Source organism: Pelmatolapia mariae, linkage group LG14, assembly GCF_036321145.2.
Source record: "Pelmatolapia mariae isolate MD_Pm_ZW linkage group LG14, Pm_UMD_F_2, whole genome shotgun sequence".
In the NCBI taxonomy this organism is placed as follows: domain Eukaryota; kingdom Metazoa; phylum Chordata; class Actinopteri; order Cichliformes; family Cichlidae; genus Pelmatolapia; species Pelmatolapia mariae.
This window is the reverse complement of record NC_086239.1, coordinates 2879676-2904625: the sequence shown is the minus strand read 5'-3', so window position 1 is coordinate 2904625 and position 24950 is coordinate 2879676. Positions and strand designations below refer to the sequence as shown.

Sequence of the window (24950 nt, the reverse complement as noted above, 5' to 3'; positions counted from 1 at the left end):
AGAAAGCGCAATTTTAGGTTCATACTCGCCATACTGCTTTGATTGTTGTTGCTAAATTAGTTAATTTGTTGCAGATTTTTTATCTAATTCTACTGAGATTTTTTAGCATTCAGTCAAATTCTTTCTCGTCTAACGGAGATGTTTGCTTTTCATGTGCAGCATGACACCTTACAAACCTCGTTCTGGTTTCTCTAACGTCTAACGATTGCCATAACCCATCCCATCTTTACTGGCTCCTTCACCCGAGTCAGATGATAGATACACACTCAAACACACACGCATATGGTTGAAGTGTGGGGTGTCATCCGATCCACTGGAGCCGTGTAACCCCCCCACTCAGCTCCTCTTGCTGGCGACTCAGTCCCGTCTGATGAAGCCTTGTAAATACTGACATGCTGTAAACTTGCGGATCTGATTTCAGGGTGCTGTTTGTGTGTGTTTTTGTATTTGTGTGCATTCCTTTCACCTGATAGTTGTTAGTTAGAAATGCACATATGTGTTGTTAGACGTGGACACGTTCCGCTTCTGTGTTTCTGTGTTTTTTGTTGGTTTTTTTCCCCCTCCTGCCTGCTGCTTTTTTCCCTCTTCATTACAGAACCGACTGCTCTAAGCTCTGAACAAACTGCTCCTTGGCCGTACGGAGCATGTCTGACACTAAAAGCCTCGCTTTTTCTTTCTTTTGTCCTTTTTTTTTTTTTACCTCTGATGGTTTTTCATTGGAATTTAAGAAAGAAAAGAATCGTGTTTGGGCATTTTTTTTTCTATTTTTGCTCTTGTCGAGTGTCTGTTTTTCTAAGCTTCCTGACATGAGAAACTTCAATAAAAATACAAAATGTTCAAAAAATTTTCCCAAATAGGGCCGTTAATAAAAGCCCCCCGTTAGCTTGCGGTTTGGGAGCTGGAGACCGGGCAGGAAGCCATTTTCACACAGGCCGCCCTGACCTCGACTCTTAACTCTGACTGAAAATAGCAGACGAGCGAGATCACTGTACAAAGAGAAAAGAGAGAGAGGTGGAAAGGGAAAACCGAGGAGATAGATAGCTCAGCAACATTACCTGAGAGAGAACGAAAGAAGGAAGGAGGAGGAGAAACAAAGCGTTCTGACTGATGGCTTTTCCACCAGTCTTCTGATTCCTTTGCAAAACAGTAAATCTCGTGAAGTTTATTTTCTTTGCAGCATCTGTGTTTTATAAGGGCTCTTTTAATTTGTTTTTACTCTGTCCAGTGGGGGATCCCTTCTCCTTTCTTTTTTACTCCCCTTTGTGTTTGACCCTTTTTATTCTTCCCCACAGTCCTTTTCTCTCACTTTCTTGTCTTCCCTTCTGGTTTTCCTCTCTCCCTCTCTTTCTCCTCCTGTGGAAGTGAGTGTTTTAATAATGCTTCCTTAGGGAATTGGAGATGGGAGAGCTGCATTTTCTTCTTCCCTGCTTTAATCTCTCACTCCATTTCTGGGAAACTAGCATTGTCAGGTGGTAGAATTTGGGGACACATTGCTACAGGTCAGCTGCTGTTGGTCAATTATTGCTGAGCTACTTTGAGGTTTGGGGAATTCTTGAAATACTAGATCAAAGTCAGTATCCATATTTTAATGGTAAAGCAGTACTTTTTAAAAATTATTTGTGTGTTTTAAATAATGACATTTTTTTCACCATTAAATTTGTATTTAGCAAAAATAAAATATAAACTGTCAGTAACTAGAAACCGATAAATATCAAATACCTTTTAATGAAATTGAAATTAAAAAGCAACAAAAAGAGGATCTTTGATTTATCACTGATGATAATAAAATAAAATGTTCTAATTGCTACTAATAAAATTAATCCAATTCAAAGCCCATATTAAAAAACCTTTTACTATGTTTTGAAGTTTACAGAGAAACCTTCCAGTGTGAGGCTCGTCAGCAGATTTGGGCCGTAAACAGAAAACGGCCTTGCTGCTTTTTGCTCTGGCACACCTGCTGATCTGATAAAGAACATTTTCTAGGTATTTCTGGCATCACTCCTTCTTTAAAGTAACCAGTTTGTGTAAATATCAGAATCAGTGCAAGCTTCTCCATCAGTGAAGAATAAAACGAATTCTGCTGTTTAGTGACTCGATGAGTACGTGCCATGGTTCCTTGTCTCCTTTCCTCGATCAGACCTGTAAATCCACAGTACTTTTCCATCAATGTCATCATTTACTCACATATACTTGTCAGGATTGAGTTCACCTTATAAATACATGCTTTTAGCTTTACAGTTGGAAAAAAGAATCGTCTGTATACATGTAGTTACATAGTATAGCTGAAAATGAATAAAAAATAACCAAAGTGTCTGTTTTCCACCTGTCACATCAAGGTAACTCATACTGATGCAAAAAGAATGGGGGGGGGAACACATTTCCATAAAGTACGCCTGCTTATTGATTTGCCTAAATGAATGAATGACCTGAAACGGCCACAGCATTAAAGAGACAGCTACGACCACAGCAGGGCAGTGGTAACGTACTCATCATCAGGCATGAGCAAAAGTAAAACTTTTAGTGTGAATTATTTATTTGGATCTTAAAAAATAAAATTTGTTTCATGCGTAACACTAATGTACTTCCAAAACTTTAAACTAGGGTAAATAAAATGATGATTATGTATAAGGACAGATTTACATTCAGCTGGCTGAGGAGCTTCAGAAACCTCCCGCACCCTTTTCGAGGCTATTTTGATGTTTACACCATTGACATGTTTCTGGCACCAAAGTAAAGTTTGACACCCAGAACTAATTTACGTAGGCTGTGAAATCCACTTCCTGTGTGACCAAAGTTCCTCCACGCAGTTTAACGTGCCAAAGTTTGTCCAGTTCGTAACAGTAAAGCTGGAAAATGATTTAAACAGAGTCTTCAGCCAAATACACCCCGGTTAGTTGAGACGGTGCTATTGACAGAAAAAAAGCTATTCACAATTTCAAGTGTATTGCTGTTAAGTCAAACTAGATGATCGGGTTATTGGTTGTTTGACCTTCAAAGAGTTCAAAGTATCAGAGCAATAAGTGATTATTCATGTCAAAAACTGGATGGTATGTGGGTGTCGTTCTGTCTGCAGACAACCACAAAATTAATTCCACTGTGAGAGAATTGTGCTCAACACTGGCAGTTTTACACTCTGTGGGATCAAGCTCAAATCCAGTTTGAGCGTGTATAGTCTTGTTGGTGTGTTTGTTTATGAAATCCTGTGATGAAACCTGCCTCACCCAGCCGTTAATCCCCAATGAGAGTTTTACTGACTGATAGTGATCCATCATCCAAATGCTGTTGCAGAGATTTTTTTTCCCACCCCGACGAGACACATTCTCTAGAACCATTCTCTTGTTTAGCTCGTGCAAAGTTTTTATTACACGCTGAAACGACTGCTATTTGCATTAAGACAGAGGCTTTTTATCTTTTTGACCATGAAATGGGAAGTAAGCAAAGCAGGAATATCAGCTTCTGTCCAAAAATATCTTCAAAAGCAAAAAACATAAAAGTATTCCCCTACTGGGACAACGTCTCCGTCTCTTTCTCTGCACCTCTGTCTCACAGCTGCAATATCATCCTTGAGTCCAAGGTCTCTCCTAGCTCCCCGAGCATCACTCAACATGTCACCTGCCTAACCTGTTGCCTCCTAACACTCCCCATCTCTGTTCCCCTCCAATGCAGTTTGCTTTTTTTTTCCCACCGACTGAAATATCCTCTCTGGCAGAACAATTCAAATAAGACACAGTGTTTGCTTGGGCGCACAGTCTTCAGAGCTTGTCCTTTCGCACATCGGCTCCAAGTTGCAAGCCACCTGCTTGTATTGGATGCAAATAGGGTATTAAAAGAGGGGAGAGAAACATGAGATAGCGTGACACGGGGAGGCTGAGGAGAGAGAAAGAGCGCGAAGGATAGAGAGAGAGGCTTAATGTGAGAAGAGAATGCAAATGCTGTTGAGACAAGGCAGGATGGATGCAGGAGTGCTGGATGGCTGGTTGGATTAGGGGAGAAAGAAAGGCGAGGGTCAGGTGTTGGTATGACTTTTCGGCAGGGTCAAGGTTTTTCTCTGGACGACGGCAACGGAGCTGGATTTGCATTGATGGATCTTCTTTCCATGGGGATGTCATGTATCAGTGCTTGGGTACATCACGCCCCAGTCATTAATCAAATCATGGCCTCCGTCTAGAGCTATCTGTCTGCCAGGCGCTTCTCATCTGTCTACCTTGTCTTTCTCTTTGTAGTAGACTCGCTCTGCATTTCACTTGTTTTCTTTCTGCGCTTGTAAATGATTTCAAATCATTTTAGATGCCCGCTGTAAGGACACGCAGCAAGCCTTTAAAGTCAAAATGCAGCAAGATTGTGATAAAAACAGAGCAGGTAACATTAGCAGGTACTAAATGTAATGGTTTGCTGCGGCGATAGTATCAGTAAGAAAATGGTGCTGTTGTCTTACTCACCTGTGATTGTTAATATATGAAACTGTAAATAAAGTCTAAAATCTTACAATTGTGTATAAATAGTTACAATGACTGTGCTCACACAACATTTTGTTTTATAAATAATTGATATAAATAGACGCGTGCACAGGCCTGATTTCCACTCCCACTGTTTACCATAGCTGGATGTAGACACACCCTTAATCAGTTGTTTGCATACATCTGCTCCACCACTCTGACTATGACAATAACAGCAAAGAAGAGAAGTTTCACATGATCGCATTGCCAAAGATCTTTTAACAGTGCCAAAGCATACAGCCTTCCCCACCTGCTGCTGTTGCAGTGTTCGTAACAATAATCTGTGTACATGCAGCAGTAACACTCGCATCAGTTTATGTAGCTTGAAATGAAGAAGTCTTTAAATGCTTACATAATTTGTAATATAGGATTGGATTTTTGTGTATGCAAAATTAAACTAATGGCATCAGATCATTATTAGTGATCAGTGATTACATTTTTGTCAGATTAAATATTAATTTTAACCACACAGTCCTCTGCAGAGGCCCATGCCCACACTCAGTGTCTGGAGGAACCTGATCCAAATAAGCAACTAAAATGATTCTTTCTGTTGCTCTGGTAGTTTATGCATACCCCAGCTTCTGTCATGCTAAATAAACTAAAAATGACTGACGCCATATTGCATCCACGCTTCCTGTAGTTCACAGAGTTGGTCGTGAAGTCTGATATTACATAATAGAACCTAAACCTTCCCTTGATAAATGTCCCGCATACCATTCCCATTCAGTGAGAATGTCTACACCACACACACACACAGCCTTCCTGTCTGCCTCCCACCAGTTCACATATCATCTTCTGTCGGTCCGTGATCTCTAACACGGCCCGTACCAACTCGTCTTCTGTGTCTGGGGGCTTATGACAGCTAAGGACCCCTCAGCCCCGAGTGACAGTGCCGTGTTGACAGCCGGGTCAACAGCGATCATTACCCCACCGTCTCAGTTTAGCCACACCTGTTCCACAACCCGGTGTGTGCGCCTTATTTTTAAGGGTCGCGGCTGACGACGAATAATCCATCAGGGGGCATGCGTGCACGGAGGATACTAAATTCACTGACGCCCCCACGCACAAGCCTCCCGCTCAACTCCCCTCTTAGCTGAAGCACCATTATGGCTTTTCAGGCTGCTTCCTGTACAGATTCTTTTTTTTCTTTCCTCCCTCATCTGCCCTACTTCCCTCAACACAAAAGGTGCTTGCCCAGGTTCAGGGGGTGTGTAGCACTTTTAAAATGTGAATGGCTTTCAGGAGTTGCCTGGGTAGGCAGTTTGACCAAGAGAGGAGCAGAGGGAAATGAAGGACAGGTTTGCGTAATGGTCTGCTCTCCCCATGCGAAGGTCACGCGGCATTGTTGGCCAGCGGAGGTCTAAAAGACAGGCCTTTGGAGGACCACAAAGCAGAGCTTTGGCAGCACTAATGAAACTCAGAGCTACACGTTAATGATCTAAAAGACTGGACCAAAACACTCAGCGGTCCCCTTTCCGCTTGCATTCAGCCTCCTCTTGATCGCTCCTTCCAAATAATGACAAGGCACTCTCCTTCTCTACCTTTATTGTAACCTTTGATGTCTGCCTTGTTTTCTTTGTGTCTGCGTCCCCCTCCCTCCTTTTCATTCCTTTATGTTACGTGACTGTCACTCATCTATTAAGGCAACAAATGGAACAAGGAAAACATTCAGAGAGTGTATTGTGGTGCACCCACAGGTTTGCTCTTTATTTCTTTTGAAAGCACTTGAACTTGGAATTTTCCTTGGGCCGCCTATTGAATCGGGAGGGTGCTTTTTTTAAATTTTTATTCCAGTATTGTCATAGGATTACAAAACACAGTTGTATTGTAATGCACATTTCCAAACCCCTATAGTTTGATGTTTCATTTGTAACTGTTTATTTGTAATTGTGTCTTTTCTCATTGTATTAATAGGTGCCCTTACTCGCAGCACTAAAAAGAATGGTGGTGTTTCTGGCATGTAGATAGTTTCGATTTCTTTTGTTTGATTTTATCAATGTTTTCAGGTAAACTTTGGTTGCAGTCGTTACAGTATGAAATATAACAGGGTAGGCTTAAATCTGACAAGTGAGTTTGTCAAAGGTGGGCAAATAAAGCCAAAAGGAAAGAAAGAAAAGATTCATGTTTTGCTTCTGGTGATTAAATGAAACAATGTAACATTTGGGTTTAAATGTTTAGAAACTCTTCTCACCATCTTGTCACAATCGCTAAAGCATCTTACTCGAGTGGGAATCATTGTTCTTCACCTTAGAAGATATAGTTAATATAATTGTTAAAAGGGGAAGAACAATAAATATGTTAGTAACCCAATAAAAACCCTGCTTTTTGACTTATATATAAAATTGCTCTGCTAATAAGATGAGACTAATTGCATGTTAAGTGAAACAGTCAGTGAACTAGCTGCTGCTCTCCCTGAAGTAGCTGGTTAAGGTCATTAGACCTTGAAGAAGCCCTTTGACATGGCCTGATTATGTTTGGCTGCAGCTACACGGTGTGTGTGAGATGAGATGTGTTTCTCTGGATCGTCTGTCTGCGTGGGTGTGTTTGCGTGTGCATGTGCGTTAGGCCTGTTGATTGGCCTTGATTAACAGACTGCCAGGCACTAGAAGCAGAGCCTTTGTAATGTACCATCTTGAGCTAGTTATTTCCAATCATTCCACAGGAGGCCTTGAACTCTGAGTTGTGTGTTTCTGCGTGTGTTACAGGCTGGGAGAGGAAGATGGTGGGTCCAAAAAAAAAAAAATCATAGTGTTCAGTCTAAAGAGAGAAGGGTGATGTCTTCTCGTGGCCTAGTGTGCAATTTGATGTGAACGTCACATGACATTTTTAATTTAATTCCAAGTGAGCAATATTGAGAATTAGCATCTGTAAAGAGTGCTGAACTGAAAAACCAACCGCTGAGCATAGAAAAGATGAATAATGCATGTAAAGATGTTGATTCCAAGTGTTCTGCTACCATTACCTGCAGTGACTCATGTTCCACTTCAGATCCATGAATAGGAGATTTGGTTGGCCTTGCCGTTAAGGGAACACGCACGTCTGTTCGCTGCAAACACGTTTAATAATCCCGCATTTTCCTGTGTGTTTTCCAGCCAAACTGAGCAGCCAGGATTCGTACAACAATTTCACCAATAACAACATGGGGAACCCGCGGCTCATCCCATTGCCCAGCCTCACTGTGGTGCTGCCTTTGGCTCAGATCAAACAGCCCATGACCCTGGGCACCATCACCAAGCGCACAGGGTTGGTATCTCTCTTTCTCTCTCTCACACACACAAATAAACCTCCTCCACAGGAACTGTAATTTATGAAGCACATGTGTTCAGCTACAAAATAAAATGATCTTATTACCTCATTACACAGAATACATAACTTTGTGCACTAGTGCTTTGGCCAATCACTTTACTTTATCCTCTTTATTGCCGTAAACAGCAGTCCAATAAATTTCTTATTAAAAACTGTAATTTTTTAGCACGTATGGATATGTACATAATGGCCATTATCTTTCCCCTTCAGATGAAACGGTTTATTCGTGGCACGTATGTAATAATTAGAGAACTAGTCCAGCTCCAGTGTTTGAAACACACTCTGTCCAGAGTGTAAGAGGATTATTGGCGGCTTTGCAACCTGTGCTAAATTTACAGTTTGGCCATAGAGGAGGAAAATTTAAATCATACTGTTGTTACATTTTCACGTTCAGTCTGTGAGTTTCTGTCTCTTCCCATTAATCACTTTATAAAAACAGCGTGTTGTGTCAGCAGTGGCTCTGCATAGGCCAGCGCCTTTCCTCTCTCATCTCGAGCCGATGCTCATGGACTTCTTTTGTCTCAGGCCGCCGTGTTTTTTGCATAGGGTAATGAAGCACAACACACACATGCGATCTCAGTCTGTGGGCTCTTTTGGTAGGCACAAATACGTTCTCCGATAAAAGAAAATAAGTTAAATCCTGCCAATGATTTCAAATAACACTCATGTTAGAGTGTAGCCTTGCTAGCTTTGTACGTTTGAACACGTTTAAATTGTGAAAGCACATCTGCTCTCATGCACCTCTGACTTTTATTTCCATCTGGATCTTTGCCATACATTGAAATTATGTAGTTTTAAGACCATCAGCAACTAAAGGCCTTTGCTAAGTGCATTTACATACAGTACAGGTGGCTCCACAAATATGGGAAGATTTTAATATTTTCATTTAAATGTAATTTTCATGCCCTGTTTGAATGGGAAATGCTATAATGATTCAAACAGACGCCAAGGGATTTATTTTCCCGTGATATTTGATAAGTGAGCTTTGAGGATGAAAATCGGGACCCGACCCTGCGGTCAACATAAACAACATCAGGCTTTTTTTCCAAATCATTACGAAGACCTGCAAAGTTCATTTGTTTTGTAAAGATGATTATTGCACATGCGCTGCGGTGGTGTCCTGTGCCAGAATGATTATGAAGATGTCCTTGTCCTGGTGGTTTGCATTCTGGTTTTACAGTTGTGATATTTAATGTTGTATAAAGATGGGCGTCTGTTGCGTCCTTAATCTTCTTGACCATTATTCTGTTTATTAGTTTATTCAGTATAAAACTCCAATCTTTAGCACAAAACACTAAATTACTGAGAATTGCAAAACATCAAAGTCTGTTCAGGTGAATACATTTTTCTTTTTTAAAGATGTAAATTGTGGGCGCTGGTTTAGCTCCGTGGGTGAGCACAGGCGCCCAGCAGGCCCAGGGTCGAGTCCGACCCGCGGCCCTTTGCTGCACGCCTCTCCCTCCCCACTCTCCTGTCTGTCTTCACTGTTCCTATCCAATAAAGGCTAAAAGGCCAAAAAAAACCCTGTATTTTGCAAGGTTTATTGAAATACTCAAATCTTCAAAGTTGGGTAAAACGTTCAGGAGACAGGTGGTGACAAAACGTTCATTCCTCTGATTACCATTTATAGTTCGGTCATAGTTTCTTGTGTTCCTGTGAAATGTCTAATGATTTCAGTATCACACCTTACTGCCAGGATTCCCCTAATCTGGAGGTGGCAAGCAGAGAAAGGCAGTTACACATTACAAGTAATCTGATTACTTTTTTCAAGCAAAGAGTAAAGTAAGGGGTTACTATTGCAAAAATCCAGTAAGCACGTTGCGTTACTAAACTGTGATTTTGTTTGTGAGAGTGTCTCATGACAATGACGTGCAAGCGTGCGACGTCCGTGGCAGCGACAGACGTGTGCAGATCAACAATGGATAACATGGAGTGATGCAGAGAGTACGACCATGCAGCGTTTAAAGCGTGGAAGTAATCACATTACTTTGAGTTTGATTCTGTAAAAAGTGACACAAACATTAGCGTCTGCAGTGCACTCTGCGTGGGAAGAAAACTTCTTTCTACAGCGAAAAATTAAACTTCAAATCTGAGAGAGCAGCGAGCACGCTGCCACGGGAACGTGACATTCACAGAGAAACCCCCGGATCCTCCCACAGACATGACCGCTGTGACATCCACCCGCCCCACTCCTGCTTGATGCATATTGGTTGATGCGATGTGATGAAAACTCATAAAACAAGTTTTAAAAAGAGACTTTTTCATTTGAGTCAGTTTTATATGATTGATTATGCAGAAGAAATAGAATTGGGCTGAAAGGTCTGTTGCTTTATTACGTACTCAGGTTGTGCATCATGTTTTTAAAAAGTAATAAAGTAACTAATTACTTTTGAAAATGAGTAATCAGTAAGGTAATGGGATTACTTTCTTGGAGAACTAATCAGTAATTAGTAACTAATTACTATTTTCAAGTAACTTGACCAACACTGGTGGCAAGTTTGTAAAAAACATCAAATTACATATTTATTTTCCTTGTTTTCATTATTACCACAATAAGAATATTTCATTTTAAACACAAGTATTGTGTTTAAAAGATTTTGGTGTGTGTATATCGGCCATATTCTCCTTCAGATTAAAGTTCACCTCTCAATTTTTAGAAATCATAATGTAACAAAGTGTAGCATAATAGTTTCATGAATCAAACTCATTCAGGTTAGTTTACATTGTGGTTGTCCTTGACAGCTAGTGTTAATAACCCTTCTTCAGCTTAAGTGTTTATAATCTTCTGTTCCAGCTGCATATTGAAATATTTCTGCTCGCTCACTTTGGAGCTAGCAGCTGCTAATGTACAGATAATGGACGAAACGGCTCATACAGCAGCGTGTACACGATAAACTGGCAGGTGGGGGCTGTAGGAGAAATTAATGTGGCTCAGTGATGTATTTAATTAGTTTTTGGACGTCACTCAAGCTTTGGTGTCATTATTACCTACAGAGAATATAGGTGCTCATATCCTTGTTGTGTTTGTGTAAAACTGTGCAAAAGTTTGCACGTACTGTCCACGGCTGTGCAACATTCCAACAGCTGTATCGGCTCTGAGGACACTATCACAGTCTGCTAGACTGCCTCGGCGCACCTTCATCCATCCATTCAAGTCCAGAGGAGGTGTCAGTATTAATGTATCAGGGCGCACAGATGTGCTCCCTGCTCCTGCATGCGCACTGCTTGCACCCCACACCAACACACACACACTGAGGCAGCAGGTTTGACCCCCTAGAGTGGGGAGTGATATCATATGCTTTTACGCTATACTTGCACAGTAGTGCCCAGGCACCATCTGTCTGTGCAGCCAGCCCCTCTCTCTTTGTTAAGTGTGGGTGTTTGTGCATGTAAGTGTGTGTGTATGTGACAGAAAGAGAGGGAGAGAGGAGAGTCCAGCAGCTGTATTTACACCTGTATGAGCAGATCTCTGTTGGCAGTGTGGCAAAGGAACACACCAGCTGCTTAACCTATATTCCCTACCAAGCTGCCTTTGTGTGCACCCTGCAATAAGACACAAGTACACACACACACACACACACACATGTCTGGTTTGCTATCCTCGTGGGGACATCCCATTGACATAATGCTTTCCCTAGCCCCTTACCCTAACCCTAACCATTAAAAATGAATGCCTAACCCTAACCCTTACCCTAAACCTAACCATAACCTAATTGTAACCCTGACAGTAAAACCGCATTTTGAGTGTGAAAATTGCTTTCAACCCCGAGGGGACCTGGATTTTGGTCCCCACGGTGCAGAAAGTCCCCACCAGGATAGTAAAAGTCAGATTTTGGTCCCCACCAGGATAGTACGAACCCGTACACACACACACACACACACACACACACACACACACACACACACACACACACACACACTAATGAAGCTTTCTTTCCCCTTTTCTGTGACCTGGCTGACTGCATAGATACCTTTGTACGTGCTCACTCCTGCAGACCACCGGTGTGCAAAATTGTGCTGCTGTTTGTCTTCAGAGAAATCAAAGAAAACCTCACCAAATTCACACAGAGCCCTCGCCTCTCTTAATTTAGATGCTCCCCCAACTCCGTCAAAATAGGGAGAGTCGGATGTGGCTAGGCATCTGCCTGATAACCTCCCTCCAGATGAGGCCAGGGCAGAGAGTGGAGGAACATAGCCAACCTTCTGCTACTCCTCAGAGTCTCTTGGGAATACCGAACAAAGAGAGGTGTGTCACCTCTGCCCCAATCTCTTGTTTCCTGTCAGCCTAATATGGAAGCGTGTTAGACCCAGTTGAATTAAATCCCAAAGACGGTGATCACAAAATCCAAAGACTCTTTCCTGTCACAACTTCATCTTTGAACAGGATTAAGACAGAAATATTCGCAGTCAGCTCTACTTGTGCCTGTATTCACTGGGCAGATTGATTTAACTTGTCAAAATGCCTGTCGCGGTCACATTAGGGATTTGCAAACGGATGAAGAATTGCACACTTATCCCATCTACACACTGTCTGACTTTAACACGGACAAATGAAAATCCAAATGGAAAGATTGTCACACGCAAAACAAAATACCACCCTTTGAGCAAATCCCGCTGATGACATTTTCAGGCGAATAGAGTGCAGGCAGGGTAACGCAAAAGACAACAGCAAAAGAACAAATGAGACCCTGTGACCCGCTGCAGATGTGCCCTCAGATTACTGTAATACGTGTGTGAGCCATCCCGATACCAGAGCCACAGAGGCTCACTGAGACCGGAGCTAGAAAAGGGGCTTTAAGAACGCACCACATGGCGGCAAGGCTAAACCATTTGCACAAATCACCTCACTTCCCTCTCTTTTTAATGGCCCAGGCGGAGCTGCTATTAGGGCCAACGGGTTAAGAGATGAATGTGTGAACGATTATTCTCCGGGAGTGGGGTCGTCACCCTCACAGGTCGATCCCACCCCCCCTCTTTCTCTGACTTCTCTCTGTAGCAATGACCCATGTTTGACTTGTTTCTCATCACGCCTGTGACCTATAAGGGACTCTTTTATTTTTCTGCTCACCACACCCGCTCCATCGTGCTTTGCATCACATACTGTAATCGGGTGCTCTTTGTCTATACTGAGGTCAAAACTGTTTACTGCCAGCTCAGCACGGTTGACAATTCTCCCAGCGTGACCTCATGCTTTTGTTGTATTCCGAGGAGTGTGCAATTTGATTTGTAACACCAAAGGATAGGTTTGGGATTTTTAAAGTCTGGTGTAAAACAATGCTCATGCACACGTTTGGGAAAGCAGCTCTTTTGCTCTTTGTGTAAGTCTGGTCACACTGTAGTTCATTTCTTAAAAGTTCAAGTCTGTGTTCTTGAAAAGTTTTCCGTTTTTTTGCCTCTATGAACTGTGGTTCCCTACTGAGCTGTGGATATAGAGACATTAAGGACATATCTTGTTTGAATGTTTAATTACTATGAATACCAGTTACTCATGACAGAAGAACTTTAACCGGTTCCACCTGATCTGCTTTACATTTCTGTAGCCTTCTTGCAGCTTTCTTTGCATTAACTCTGCTGCTATTAATTTCCATCGAGTATATAAATTGCACCAGCATGCTCCAGAAAGACTGTAGGGACAAAGTGGCACATTGTAAATCCTAAAGCTTACTTGGCCTTTGCTATGCCTATGGAGAGCTGACCCCATCTGGCCTTCTTTCTACAATTGGTGTCCATCCATTTACCAGTTGGAGGCCGGAGTATGGGCTCAGAAAGTTCAACAGACTCAGCGGAGGGTAAGACGTTAGAGATCACCCCCCCCCCCCCCCCTCCGTGCAGCTCTTTGATAAGCGGCAGTTTACCAGGGGCCTCCATTACACCAACCAGTGTGTTCATTTGTCAACTCGCACTCCAGGAGTAAGACATTCCAGGGCAAATTGTTGCTCCCTTTCTCCCGGCGGAACACGCTACACATTCATGTACCAAGACTAATTGGAGACTGCGAGCTATCACTGGGAGGGCCCGGGAGGATGCGGCGAAAGCGATAAAATAAAGAAGTACTACGGAGTGCTTTCGTTGGTTGGAGATCCTGTTTTTCATGGCCGGGGGAGGTTGGTTTGCAGGGACAGAGTTCAGTCTCATCGGACCTTTATTGCTATAGGGAAACGGCTTATTTACTGTAAACTGTTTATGGAGCTCTGTCACTATCTCTGGACATGCAGAATAAACACAGGAACACACTCCCACTCCTAATGTCTCGTAAACATTAGAAACACGCACAGACAGACAGACAGAAATACACCCTGAAAAAGACACTACACTCTAGATGACTCTTGGATACACACACGCGCACAAACACACTGCATACTTGTTAACATAATCACAGTGAATACACATTTGTCAACACCGTCTCTTCCAACCAGGCATGCACATTCATAAGACAGTTCACAGCCATAAATACACACTTGCACTAAAAAAAGAAGTTGCATGCAAACACACAACTCCTTGTCTCAACAGTGCCTGAGTGCTGTTAGTTTTACTGGTGTCCCCAGTTGTTATACAAATTGGATAAACTCTTCATACTCTTTCCCAATCACAACAATCAGAGCAGTTTCCCAAAGTATTTTTTTTCCCGCGTTGCATTTACACGGTTGGATACAAGTTTGTGCACATGTACCCGATCCCTTTAAAGTTAAGAGAGAAAAAATATGACAGATGTCGAAAGAAGAAAAAAAAAAAAACCCAAAACGTCCGTCTGCGGACGTGATGCATGTGCCAAATATATGGTATCACACTTTACGGAGCAACTCGAGCGGATGAATCATCGACGTATCCCGTAGGTCTTCAAATCCATCTTAGCACACAGACATTCTGTTTCCTGCCTCGTATGTGTTGTGCACTTAAACAGACATGTCAAAAAGTATATAATGTGAAAAGTGTGTTTGCTCAAGTGTGCTAGTTTTAATAATTGTTTTTCCGTCTATTTCTGTACCCCTCAACACCCCCCAACACCCCCTTTCCCTCCCCCCTCTCATGAAGACCCTACCTCTTTGGGGCGGGATGTTTTGCCATTAAAACTCCATGGTGAGTTTTGCTTCTCCCCTCTTTGGCTCCCTTGGCAGCATGCGACTGTATAAACCACCACAGCACACTGCCTCCTTTACCTCTCATTTGTCTCCTGGTATATTTTCAACACATTTTGTAGAGTTGGTGTGGTCGTTCCTCGGCGGGTACGAATCCCAAAGAGGAGTGTTTCTTATTTTCTCATCTTTTTGTGTCTGTGTGTATGTTTTTGATTACCCTTATTCTTCCCTTTTTTTGGTTTTGTTTTGTTTAACGTTATATTTAAAGTCCGATGATTCAGCATGTTGTGTTAAAGCCACCGCAGCACTTTAAGGGAAAAGGGATTTTTTTCTTTCAGATTGCATATTTATGTATATTGCACAAAGCAGCAGTGAGGTGTTAGGTATGGTGTTACATGTGAAGTAATGCTCAAAGCCCAAACTTCATACTTTAGGTTTTGCTTGGGAGTTCAGAGTACATGCTGTAGGGGTTTAGGGCTCTTCCATCAAACTTCTGATCTGGTTGTCGTCTTTTTTCTTTAAACCACCCACCAGAAAATGACATCGCTGTCTTGTTGTCTTTTTCATTCTCTTACGTTAGACCCTCTATGATGTTTTTCCAATAATGTCTTTGTGTCGAACACATGTTGTTCAAATTTTATTTTATCCCACTTTGGCTAGATTTTTTCCATCAGATGTGTGTTTGCATGCAGTAAATGTGCCTTGCCACATTCTGATATTGTGAACAGTGTCCTGTCTGGTTATGGAAATGTGTGTGATGTCTACCGCTCCTACAAAATATTCTCCAGAGAGCGGATGAACCACAATTATTTAATTGTAGCTAGCACTGGAAATGAAGTTTACATTTTTAAACCTAGTTTTTTTTGTTTCCAGTGTATTTTAGCACGTCTCATAACTTTACTTTTACTGTTCTAGCCACAGTAGGCCGCCTTTTGACTCCACATGAAATAAAAGCAGCCACACAGCCAAACACAGTGGAACAGTTAGCAGCGAAAGTGCTACATTTTTGGGGGGGCGATGGTCAGATTTGATGATTTTGTTTCTTGGCAACTGAAAATGAATGCTAAAACATTCCATGCCCTCTTTTGTTGTTAGCCAACTGTTAGCTAAAGTAACAGATTTAGTGACTCTGGAGTTATTATGTAATCAGTAATTCCGGTTTAAACAATGGAACATAAGCTACTTGTCATCATCATTACTTTTACTGAGTACTTATGCTCATTCAATTCATTATTAAATTACCTGCTAATCTTAGAGAAATAAGCTAGCCTATTTCATACCGTTAAACTGTCCACCACCTTTCTCTTTGTTTCTTGTGATTTGAATAAGTCTGGTTCTGTGGTCATTCATGGATGTTTTCAGAAAAATAGCCACCCCAAGCCAAGTTTTGGAGACACAATTTAAAATGGGATGAGAGCTTACCGGTACTTCACCAAAGATGGAAATGTATAAAAGGCAACATGCAAAGCCCCTCAGATTGTGAGAAGAACTTCTAAGATAGATGTGGACCCCCGTGTGGTTTCAAGCTGACATACAGATCTAATAACACTGAATACTGCGCATCCCTTGACCTTGAAATCACCGGTTATGTTGCGACTAAAAATGCTGTAGGTAAGACAGATGAATCCATCACTAGTGAGTTATTGGGGCAAATAATAAAAAGCAGTGAGGTGGAACAAAAAGGCCAGTTTCATTTGATTTTCAGGTTAAGATTCAGGAAATGTTTAACTGTCACTCCTGAATTTTGAGTTCAATTTTAGCACTAAAATACACAAAGCATCCTCCGATTCAAAGATTTTTGTCATGCAGGAGGATGTAGCCAAGTCTCTTGTCAGTGCTCTCTCATGAAATCAGATGCTTACAAGCTTTTAAAAGAAGCCCTTTTATGACAGTCACTTACAGAGAGATGATTGAGTGGCTCGGTGAAAGGAACTTTCCTTTCCTGATTCCCAGGTCTCCAGCTCCTCGTGTGAATAGCGTATGGTGCCTTCCTCAAGTGTTGGGTTTCATCTTTTGTTGTGGGCAGTCACTCATACTTTTAATTGAAACTTTTTTCCGTCTGTCTTCAGCCACTCGTGCTCAATCTAGGCCCTTAGTGACTTCAGAGCATATACTTTTCAAAGGTATACATCATTAGCATTGTAATCTTGACCCTTGCAATAAATGCCATCTGCTCAATTTTGAGCTAGTTAAACCGACGTTGTTTCTCTAATAGCTTCTGCCTTTAGACATGCGCCATGACAGTCCATTCACTATTGTATCGTATTAAGGTATTTTACAAACAGAGCCGTCTTTTCTTTTTGAGCAAATGGTGAACTTGAATGCTCCTTGGATTTCCGATTCATTCTTAAGCTTGCGTCTGAAATAACAGATACATTAGTTTATACCAACATTATGGCTGTTTAAGAAATTTCCATGACTAACGTGGCACTACATGAACTTTAAGGTTTAGAAATTGGTAAAAAAAGAAACTCTGATTTTTTTCCTTGAACATTTGCTGCCCACTCTGCTACGTTCACCGAGTTCCCCAGTGGTTGTCATTAGTGCTGTGTATTCGACAGAGCCTCAAGGCTGCTTCTTTCCGAGGACTGTTGTAAAATAATAAATGTGACGTTGAAGGATGTACCCTCCACATAACTGCCCTCTCTCCTTCCCTCTCTCCATCTTTCTTTTCCTTCCTGCTTGGAGTCTTAATACCACCTCCTTTTCTGATAAGAATGAACCATATGGCCCAGAATCAGTGAAATGACAGCAGTGCAGCTCTTTGTCGCCGGATGGCCAGTTCAAGTGAGCTCCATCATATTTGTTTACTGCGAAGGTCCTGAAAATAAATGGAAGCTGCTGTGGACTACCCACCCACCACCCCCCCGCTGAGGCGCCTCATGTTAGCGCCGGACATAGTAATGCAAAAGGACTTTGATGGTTGATGTCTCAGATTGAATTATGCCCTTGAGGAAAAGCTATTAGCTCAGTCAAGAGTCCTCATTTGCTAAATTAAAAGTGGAAATGACATGTGAGTAGTCTTTTCAGTGAATTAAAGTCACAAAGAAAATGAATTCCACTCCCTGCTAAAAGGCAAAAGGAAATTTTGCGGAGAGAGAAGAAAAAGAAAAGAGATTTGCCGTTTGTTTAATGACATACATCTTCTCCTGCTCCCAGTTCCCTCTTAGTATATTTATGTTTCATAAGTTATTGATATTGGGTTACGCTTTTTCTAACTCGGTGCCATTTGCTTGCCTGCTTCCTTACCAAAAGTCTGCTCCAGAAATTGGTATCCATATGGGAAGTGGAATTAGGCCCTGGAGCCGTGCCTGGTTGTCACGAGGGCAAAAACCTCAACACTTTTAAGCCACTTCAAGTGAGATGAAGAGGAAAAAGGATGATTTAAAACACAGATGAATAAACTTTAGTGGTCACTGTACCAGAAGAGACGAGAACTGAACTGTGATCTTTGGTCCTGTTGGCAGGCTCTGTGCTAGCTGAGGTCTCTTCAAAGAGGCCTAAACTCAGCTCATCTGCTATGACTGCAAAGTCGAGCCGAAGTTTTAACGTGCTATCGACGACTTGCGCGGCGCCCTGCAGATTGGTGTGTGGGGTTGCCACGCGGTCAGTCCTTCAGAAATGGACAGTGTTCTCTACTCGGCAGTGTAAAAGTCCTTCTACTTAGTAATCCTTCTTTCTCTGTTAAAGAAACTCCATCTGATTATAGTAGTAGTAATAATAGTTTAGAATTTTAACCACTGACACCAAAAGTCAATACGAAGACTATGATGAGTTTAGAACAGGCACCTGTCTGCTCGTGACGAGGATTTGTTTTTCCCGAGTTACAGGGCTTTCGTTTGGGTTCAACATTTTCAGCATTTTGTGCAGTTAAACCCCTTACCAAGGAAGAATTTTTACTGTGGAAAAATCCTACAAAATTCCCCCTTTCTTGTCCCATGTAACACAAACAAAAACTGATGTTGAGAAGCACTTCCTTATAGCTGGTTATTCACTCGCTGGACCTGCTTGTTAACAGTTTTACCTTCTGGTTGAACTGACGGTCAAGCAGGCCAGAGCTGGGAGGAGAAGACGAGGGCCACTTGGAGTTAGCCAAGGCAATATCCTGAGTGTGACTTTATCTACCCCTGCATCTTCCTTTCACAGACCGGGTTTACTGTGGATATTTGGTTATTCAGCCTTCTCCCTTTGACCCAGCGCTTGTAAATACAAGCTACAACACTGTAGAGGCCTTCCTTATGATTACCTTCACCATTTCCTTTTTCCTGATCCCTCTTTCACACAGGGCTGGCCAAACAAAGACATCTACATCTCCCTCGATCCAGGGAATAATTTATGAGGTGCTGACAGGGGGGAGGCAACAGAAAGAGAGTTTTACCAGCAGCAGGTCTTTCAACAGCTAGTACTGTGAAACCCGGTTGAAGTAGTGGACGCACCGTCTAGTACTGGAAGCATTATTGTGGTGAACTGTCTTCACTGCATGGCATTGTATTTATCATTAAGTTTTTGTGGTATTAGGCAAGTTTGAAACAAGAGGAGAGGGATTTGGTCAGTGATAGAGTGTTACATGTTACATATGTACACACAGGACGTGAGGGGCAAATTCCCACTGGATCCTCCATGTGTTGCGTCTCTGTGATACATTCTTTGTAAGCTATTGGTAACGCTACACTCGTTTAAGTCATTCTGTCCACTCATGACATACATTAGGTCTTACAGTGTGTGGTTGGGCGTGCCATATTCAGGGAAACTCTTAAACCTGCAGTATTTATTTTCTTGTGTTTGGAATTTTGAGTTTTCATTCCGTTTAAATGAACGATTTAAAAGTGCAAATTTAAGACATTATTTGGTATCGTTATATCCCCTGTTGCCTTCTGTTCTATTCTTTAATAAATATGTATTAATCTTTTAAAACTATTATGTAGACATTAGGTTGAGGTTAGTTTCTTTAAATGAGATTTGTTCTAAAGTCAGAAATGAACTTATTAACAAAAATCAATATTGAGATGGCAAAGATTGTGTGCAAAAGCATACAAACATTCAGCATTAGAGATGGAACCTAGCCAGTTTGCTTTTTGCCCTTACCTCGCACATTTGAGTTGTTAAAAGCTAATGGCGACTCGAACCTAGCAAGCATGCTACACAATCATGCAATTTTAAAAACAAAAGTGGATTTTAAATACTCATTACCTGCAGGGGGCGCCGTTGTCAGCCTTGCAGAGACTCCTGCTTGCTCTTAGATGTCACACTCTGGCTGGACACATCTTGAAAGGCCTGGTCTCAATCAGGTGCTTTGCATCAGTGGCATTAGGTTTCCCTGTTGTTAATCAAATTTTGTACTTGGAAATGTCTATCTTTTTTTAAATCATCCATAAGGTCTGTTTTTACTTATGCTAACTATCCATTCCTTTTTATATTTGTTCCACATAAAGCAAAAAAAATAAAAAGCACCTGCACAAAAATGCTTTCATGAGTTGAATGTTGAAGTTGAATTAAACTGGCCAAATACATTTTAAAAATCATGACCATTCTCTGTCCACATATTTGCATCTTTTCTCCAAAATTGAGAGTAGATAGAAGTAAGGGTGTCACTTTCATACCAGTGTGGTTTCCAAAGGTCAAGGTTAAGCACTCGTCTGGGAGCGTGTGACATGTCTGATCCGCTGTGACCACATTTTACTGTCCAGGTTGCTTATAAGGCTGGACAATAATACCAGATCTTGCTACTGTTCTCTGATTGTTGCCATATGGGGAGTCCAATTGCGGCTGAAAACCCTTTCTGTGTCCGCTTCTTCTCAAACACTCCTGACATGCTGAATAATCCAATAACTCCCAATATATTCTCTCCTGTAGCCAACACAAAGTAAGAGAGCCAGGGAAGGCAACGTGGACACTGCTGTTAGGTTCAAATTCCATTCAGTGATAGCAGTTGTATTTATTAATTTAAATATTTTTCAAATGTGTTATATTAATGGGACTATTGGAACCAACCAGATAGAAGAGCAGGCTAGTCACTGAAGAAGGGTAGAAATTGTCTTTGTAAGTATACTAGAAGTATCAACGTTTTTTGATTCTTACCAAACTTAAACAAAGTAAAATTGGTGACAATCACCTGAAAAAAGTTTTTGCTGGGATCTGAATTGTCCTGTAAAAGAATAACTAGAGTCCACGATCCAGTGTATGTAACCACCTTTAGCAACATTACCTTGGAGTACTTGTTTTCTCCATGACTGTACCAGTTTCTCACATCGTAGCTGAGGTATTTTGGCCAACCCTTTCCAATGTTGTTTCAGTTCATTGAGGTTTGCAGGTATTTGTTTATGCATAGCTCTCTTAAGGTCCCACCACAGCATTTCGGTTGGGTTGAGGTTTGGACTTTGCATTTTAGCATCCTTGATTCTTCTCTTTTTCAGACATCCTGTTGTAGACTAGACGGTGTGCTTGGATCACTGTGTTTGACTCAATTTAGGCCGAGCTTTAGATATTGGACAGATGGCCTTACGTTTTTTCTCAAGAATACTCGATATATGCTGATACATGCACGCTTGGTATACAAATGAGTTTGTGGTCGAATGAATGAGTACAAATTGCACAGGTCCTGTGGTTGTTTAAAGAGAAAAAAGAGGTGGTTTTGTATTAAGATAAGGCAAGTGTACAGGAGGCTTCTGTGGCAGTATACCAATCATGTCAATGTTGTGAATGGAGAAGATTGCATTTAGCCATATAAGGTCTAAATGTATCCTAAGAATAACTTCTAGTATTACTATTAGTACTTTGTAGTACTACTACTTACCGTCCTTCTCAGACAAGAAGATTATCTTTGATGGTGGCTCAGTTTTATATCACATTACATCAATGTTTATGTCTAGCTTAATTTTCCCATTTTCTGCTGCAACAGTGGATGTTTTTATTTGCAGGCGTTTCAGTTTCCCCTTGCTTAGTTCCTTGCATGCAAAGCTCTTTACAGTATTGTGTTAATTGTTCACAGATGTTGCTGTGCAATCCATGTCTAATGTAAAATGCTGACATTTAAGTTTGATTGTTATGCTTTATGGAAAAATAATTCATACAAAGATTGGTCTTAAAGGTGATACATAGCTTCAATAAGCACCACACTGAGACACATTATTTTACTGTTGACTTTATTGCAGCACAAGACAAAAAGAGTAAGCAGCTGTCTCATTGTCCCAATACCAGCCAGTCAAACGGACTTGACATGTTAAATTGTAGAAACACTACCGGGTTCACTTCTTGGACCCCTGCATTGTAGTATATTATTTACTTTGTCTCAATTTCTTTTCCGTCTCCTGAAGCAAATCTAAGCCACCCCCCCAGATCTCACCGAGCAAGTCCAGCGGAGGAGAGTTCTGCGTGGCGGCCATCTTCGCGTCACCTCGCTCCTGGTTCATCACTAATCCCAACATAAAAAGAGAGAAAGGTAGACTGTGGTGACAGGTTGTCTTTGCATTCTTCTACAGTTGATAGCTATTATTGCATTTATTGCAAATAATTTTTCCTCGCCTTGTTGCTCATCCTCCTCACAGATCAGTCCAGGCAGTCGGTTGTGGACTCGCTGTACATAGTCAGTTGCTATGGTAACTTGGTGGAGCACGTCTTGGAACCTCGGCCATTAAGCACGGCACAAAAGATAAGCGACGATACACCGTTAGAACTCAACACCTGTCCAAGGGCCTGCTGGACTCTAGCCAGGTAAAGCTGTGATGAAGACTTGATCCAGGACACGGCTTCTCTGTGTCTCTAAGTCTTATGGATGATTTGTCCTTTTTGAGCAGGACTCCACAGTGGAATGAGCTGCAGCCACCTTTCAACTCCAATCATCCTTTGGTGTTGGCCTCAGATCTAGTGCAGTACTATCAATATCTCCTGGCTGGTAAGTGTTAAACAAGTAGTTTTCCTTGAGTTTACACACTGTAGTGTATTTACAGTATAAAGTTGTGTTCAAATAGAATGGAAGTCTGCATTTTCAGGAAGTAAAAAAGGTCAAGGTGTTGTACCAACACATGCTCTAAATGTAAGGTTAGCATGGTACTGATAAACAAGAGAATGGTATCACAGGGCTAAGAGCAGTGAGTAAAACGATCAACTAAATGTGCTTCTACGTTTCCTTGTGGCCCTTTCAGAATAAAAGTAAAGTATAGTTGAATTGTTGGGGATACCACAAAGAGAGTGCAACAAAAAATAGCATACATTGGTACACAAATATCACATGCAGTCACTGAAAATGCAGAAGTTTTCATCAGTGTTGTACCGCTCGCAATTATCTTGATTTCTGCTATTTTTTTCTAAGTCTGATCTGCCAACATTACAAGCAAAAACCAACTTTTCTTTAGTGAAAAATGTTCTTTTCATAATAAAATCGTTTCTTAAACTCTGGTTCCTTGAAAGAGTCACTAATAAATACCTAAAAATGAGTTGCTGTACGCTCGCCTTTATCGTATTCTACCTTACCAAGCAAAGTAACAGATTTATATAAACGACAAAAATCAGGCAATAAAACAATTTTCCAGTATGGTTATACCGTCGTGAGATATCAGGACATTGACCCTTTTCTCCATAATTTTCCTCTAAACTGCTTAGATCCTTCATGTTGACCCTGAGTCCTGGATAACTGCAGCTTTAGTCACTTTTAGCTTCTTTAAAATGTCAGTGTTCACCTGGGTGAAGTGTCTCATCAGGTTTGTTGTTATGAACATGTTTCGTGGTGCTTCCCCAACACTTCACTTTGATGAACTTTGTTTGAAGAGCTCATAATCTGACACACGTCAGGCTGACCAGCCACTCACTGGTAAGGACCAAGAATGCTGGATAATAGCTGATTACTCCCTGGCTATCAGTACATCTCTAGTTTTTATTATTATTCAAATTAAGCAATCAAAATGATTTGAGAGATCGTAATCCTCAGCCTTAACCCTAACTGTCAGACAGGCAGTTTTTTGCAAATATGAATCCACATACACATGCGCACACATATCGTGTACACACATATATATAAATATGAAGAAATGAACAGTTCCCCAGTGGTTTTTCATGTTGACTATGTTGAAAGCAGACCATCAGCCCCTTATTGGAACCACATGCCGAGAAAGGATCTTTCTGGTCATCACCCATAATATTTTATTATTCAGATACCGGAGGGAAAGAGCTCTCTGCCATTTCCACCATTTCATGTCCTCTGAGCACTGTCGCAAATACTTGTAGTTTTTCTCTTCTGTGAGGAACCTTGAATTTGTCCTTAGGCAACCGCACTACACGTGTGCTTGAGGACATGCCAACACAATGCTATAAGATGCCGCGCGCAGACCAATTAGCTGACACCCTAAACTCCCTCTAATTCAATAACAAGTACAGAGCGGTGAGCACTTTAGGGTGCCATCTGAAAGGCCATTTTGCAAAAGCGCAGAGTGCACATGGATGGCCACACACGGAATCAATCCACCCCCGTGGAACAGGCTGGCGTTTTGAGCTCACTCCATAATTATAAACATACAAAATCTATGATTAGCTCTTGCGGGTGCTCGGGGGCAAGTGGTAGCTATGTTTACCCTAATCTCTCTGCTCGTCTCTGTTGGCTTCTGCAGTGCTTCAGGTCTAACTGGTAGGATATTTTCTCAAATTAGTGCTAATGGTCTCTCCTAGTGTCAGAGCAATGAGAGCACGTCGGAGTGATGGGCTCGGGCGTCAGTTTATTCCACCACTCTCTGCCAGCATGGGCAGCGGAACTGGCTGCATAATGAGAGAGATTCATTGCATTAACATTTACATCCAATTAACAATAGCCAGATAACACGGTTGTGGCTCTTTATTCCTATAACCAACCAAGTGTGAAGTCATGCGAGGTCAACACACTATAAACATAATTGTTCAGCACTCTGCCCACTTCTTGTGCTCTTGCCATGTTCCCTCTGGTTAGCGTCGTATACACCACCACCACCGACTGAGCTGCTCTCGGAGTGCCATCTTCCATTTCTGCGCTTTGCACCCGGGCAGCGACTCTCAACGTCCTATTTCTCAGCATGCGCTCCTTTTGCCAGCCCGTCTCCTTTGCCGTTTC

The 24950-nt window shown here is 41.7% G+C and overlaps 1 protein-coding gene across 4 annotated transcripts in view; it reads left to right on the top strand.

The window, feature by feature from the left end:
• Positions 1 to 24950, top strand: part of bcas3 (BCAS3 microtubule associated cell migration factor) — a 323139-nt gene that overhangs the window by 82014 nt on the left and 216175 nt on the right. For 3 of the 4 annotated variants that reach the window (XM_063492926.1, XM_063492928.1, XM_063492929.1), the window contains exons 16-20: positions 7589 to 7739; positions 14835 to 14879; positions 22192 to 22316; positions 22423 to 22588; positions 22672 to 22769. In XM_063492926.1, coding sequence (XP_063348996.1) covers positions 7589 to 7739; positions 14835 to 14879; positions 22192 to 22316; positions 22423 to 22588; positions 22672 to 22769 — 585 coding nt within the window. The remainder of the gene's footprint in view (positions 1 to 7588; positions 7740 to 14834; positions 14880 to 22191; positions 22317 to 22422; positions 22589 to 22671; positions 22770 to 24950) is intronic. The other variant, XM_063492927.1, reaches the window with a different exon arrangement.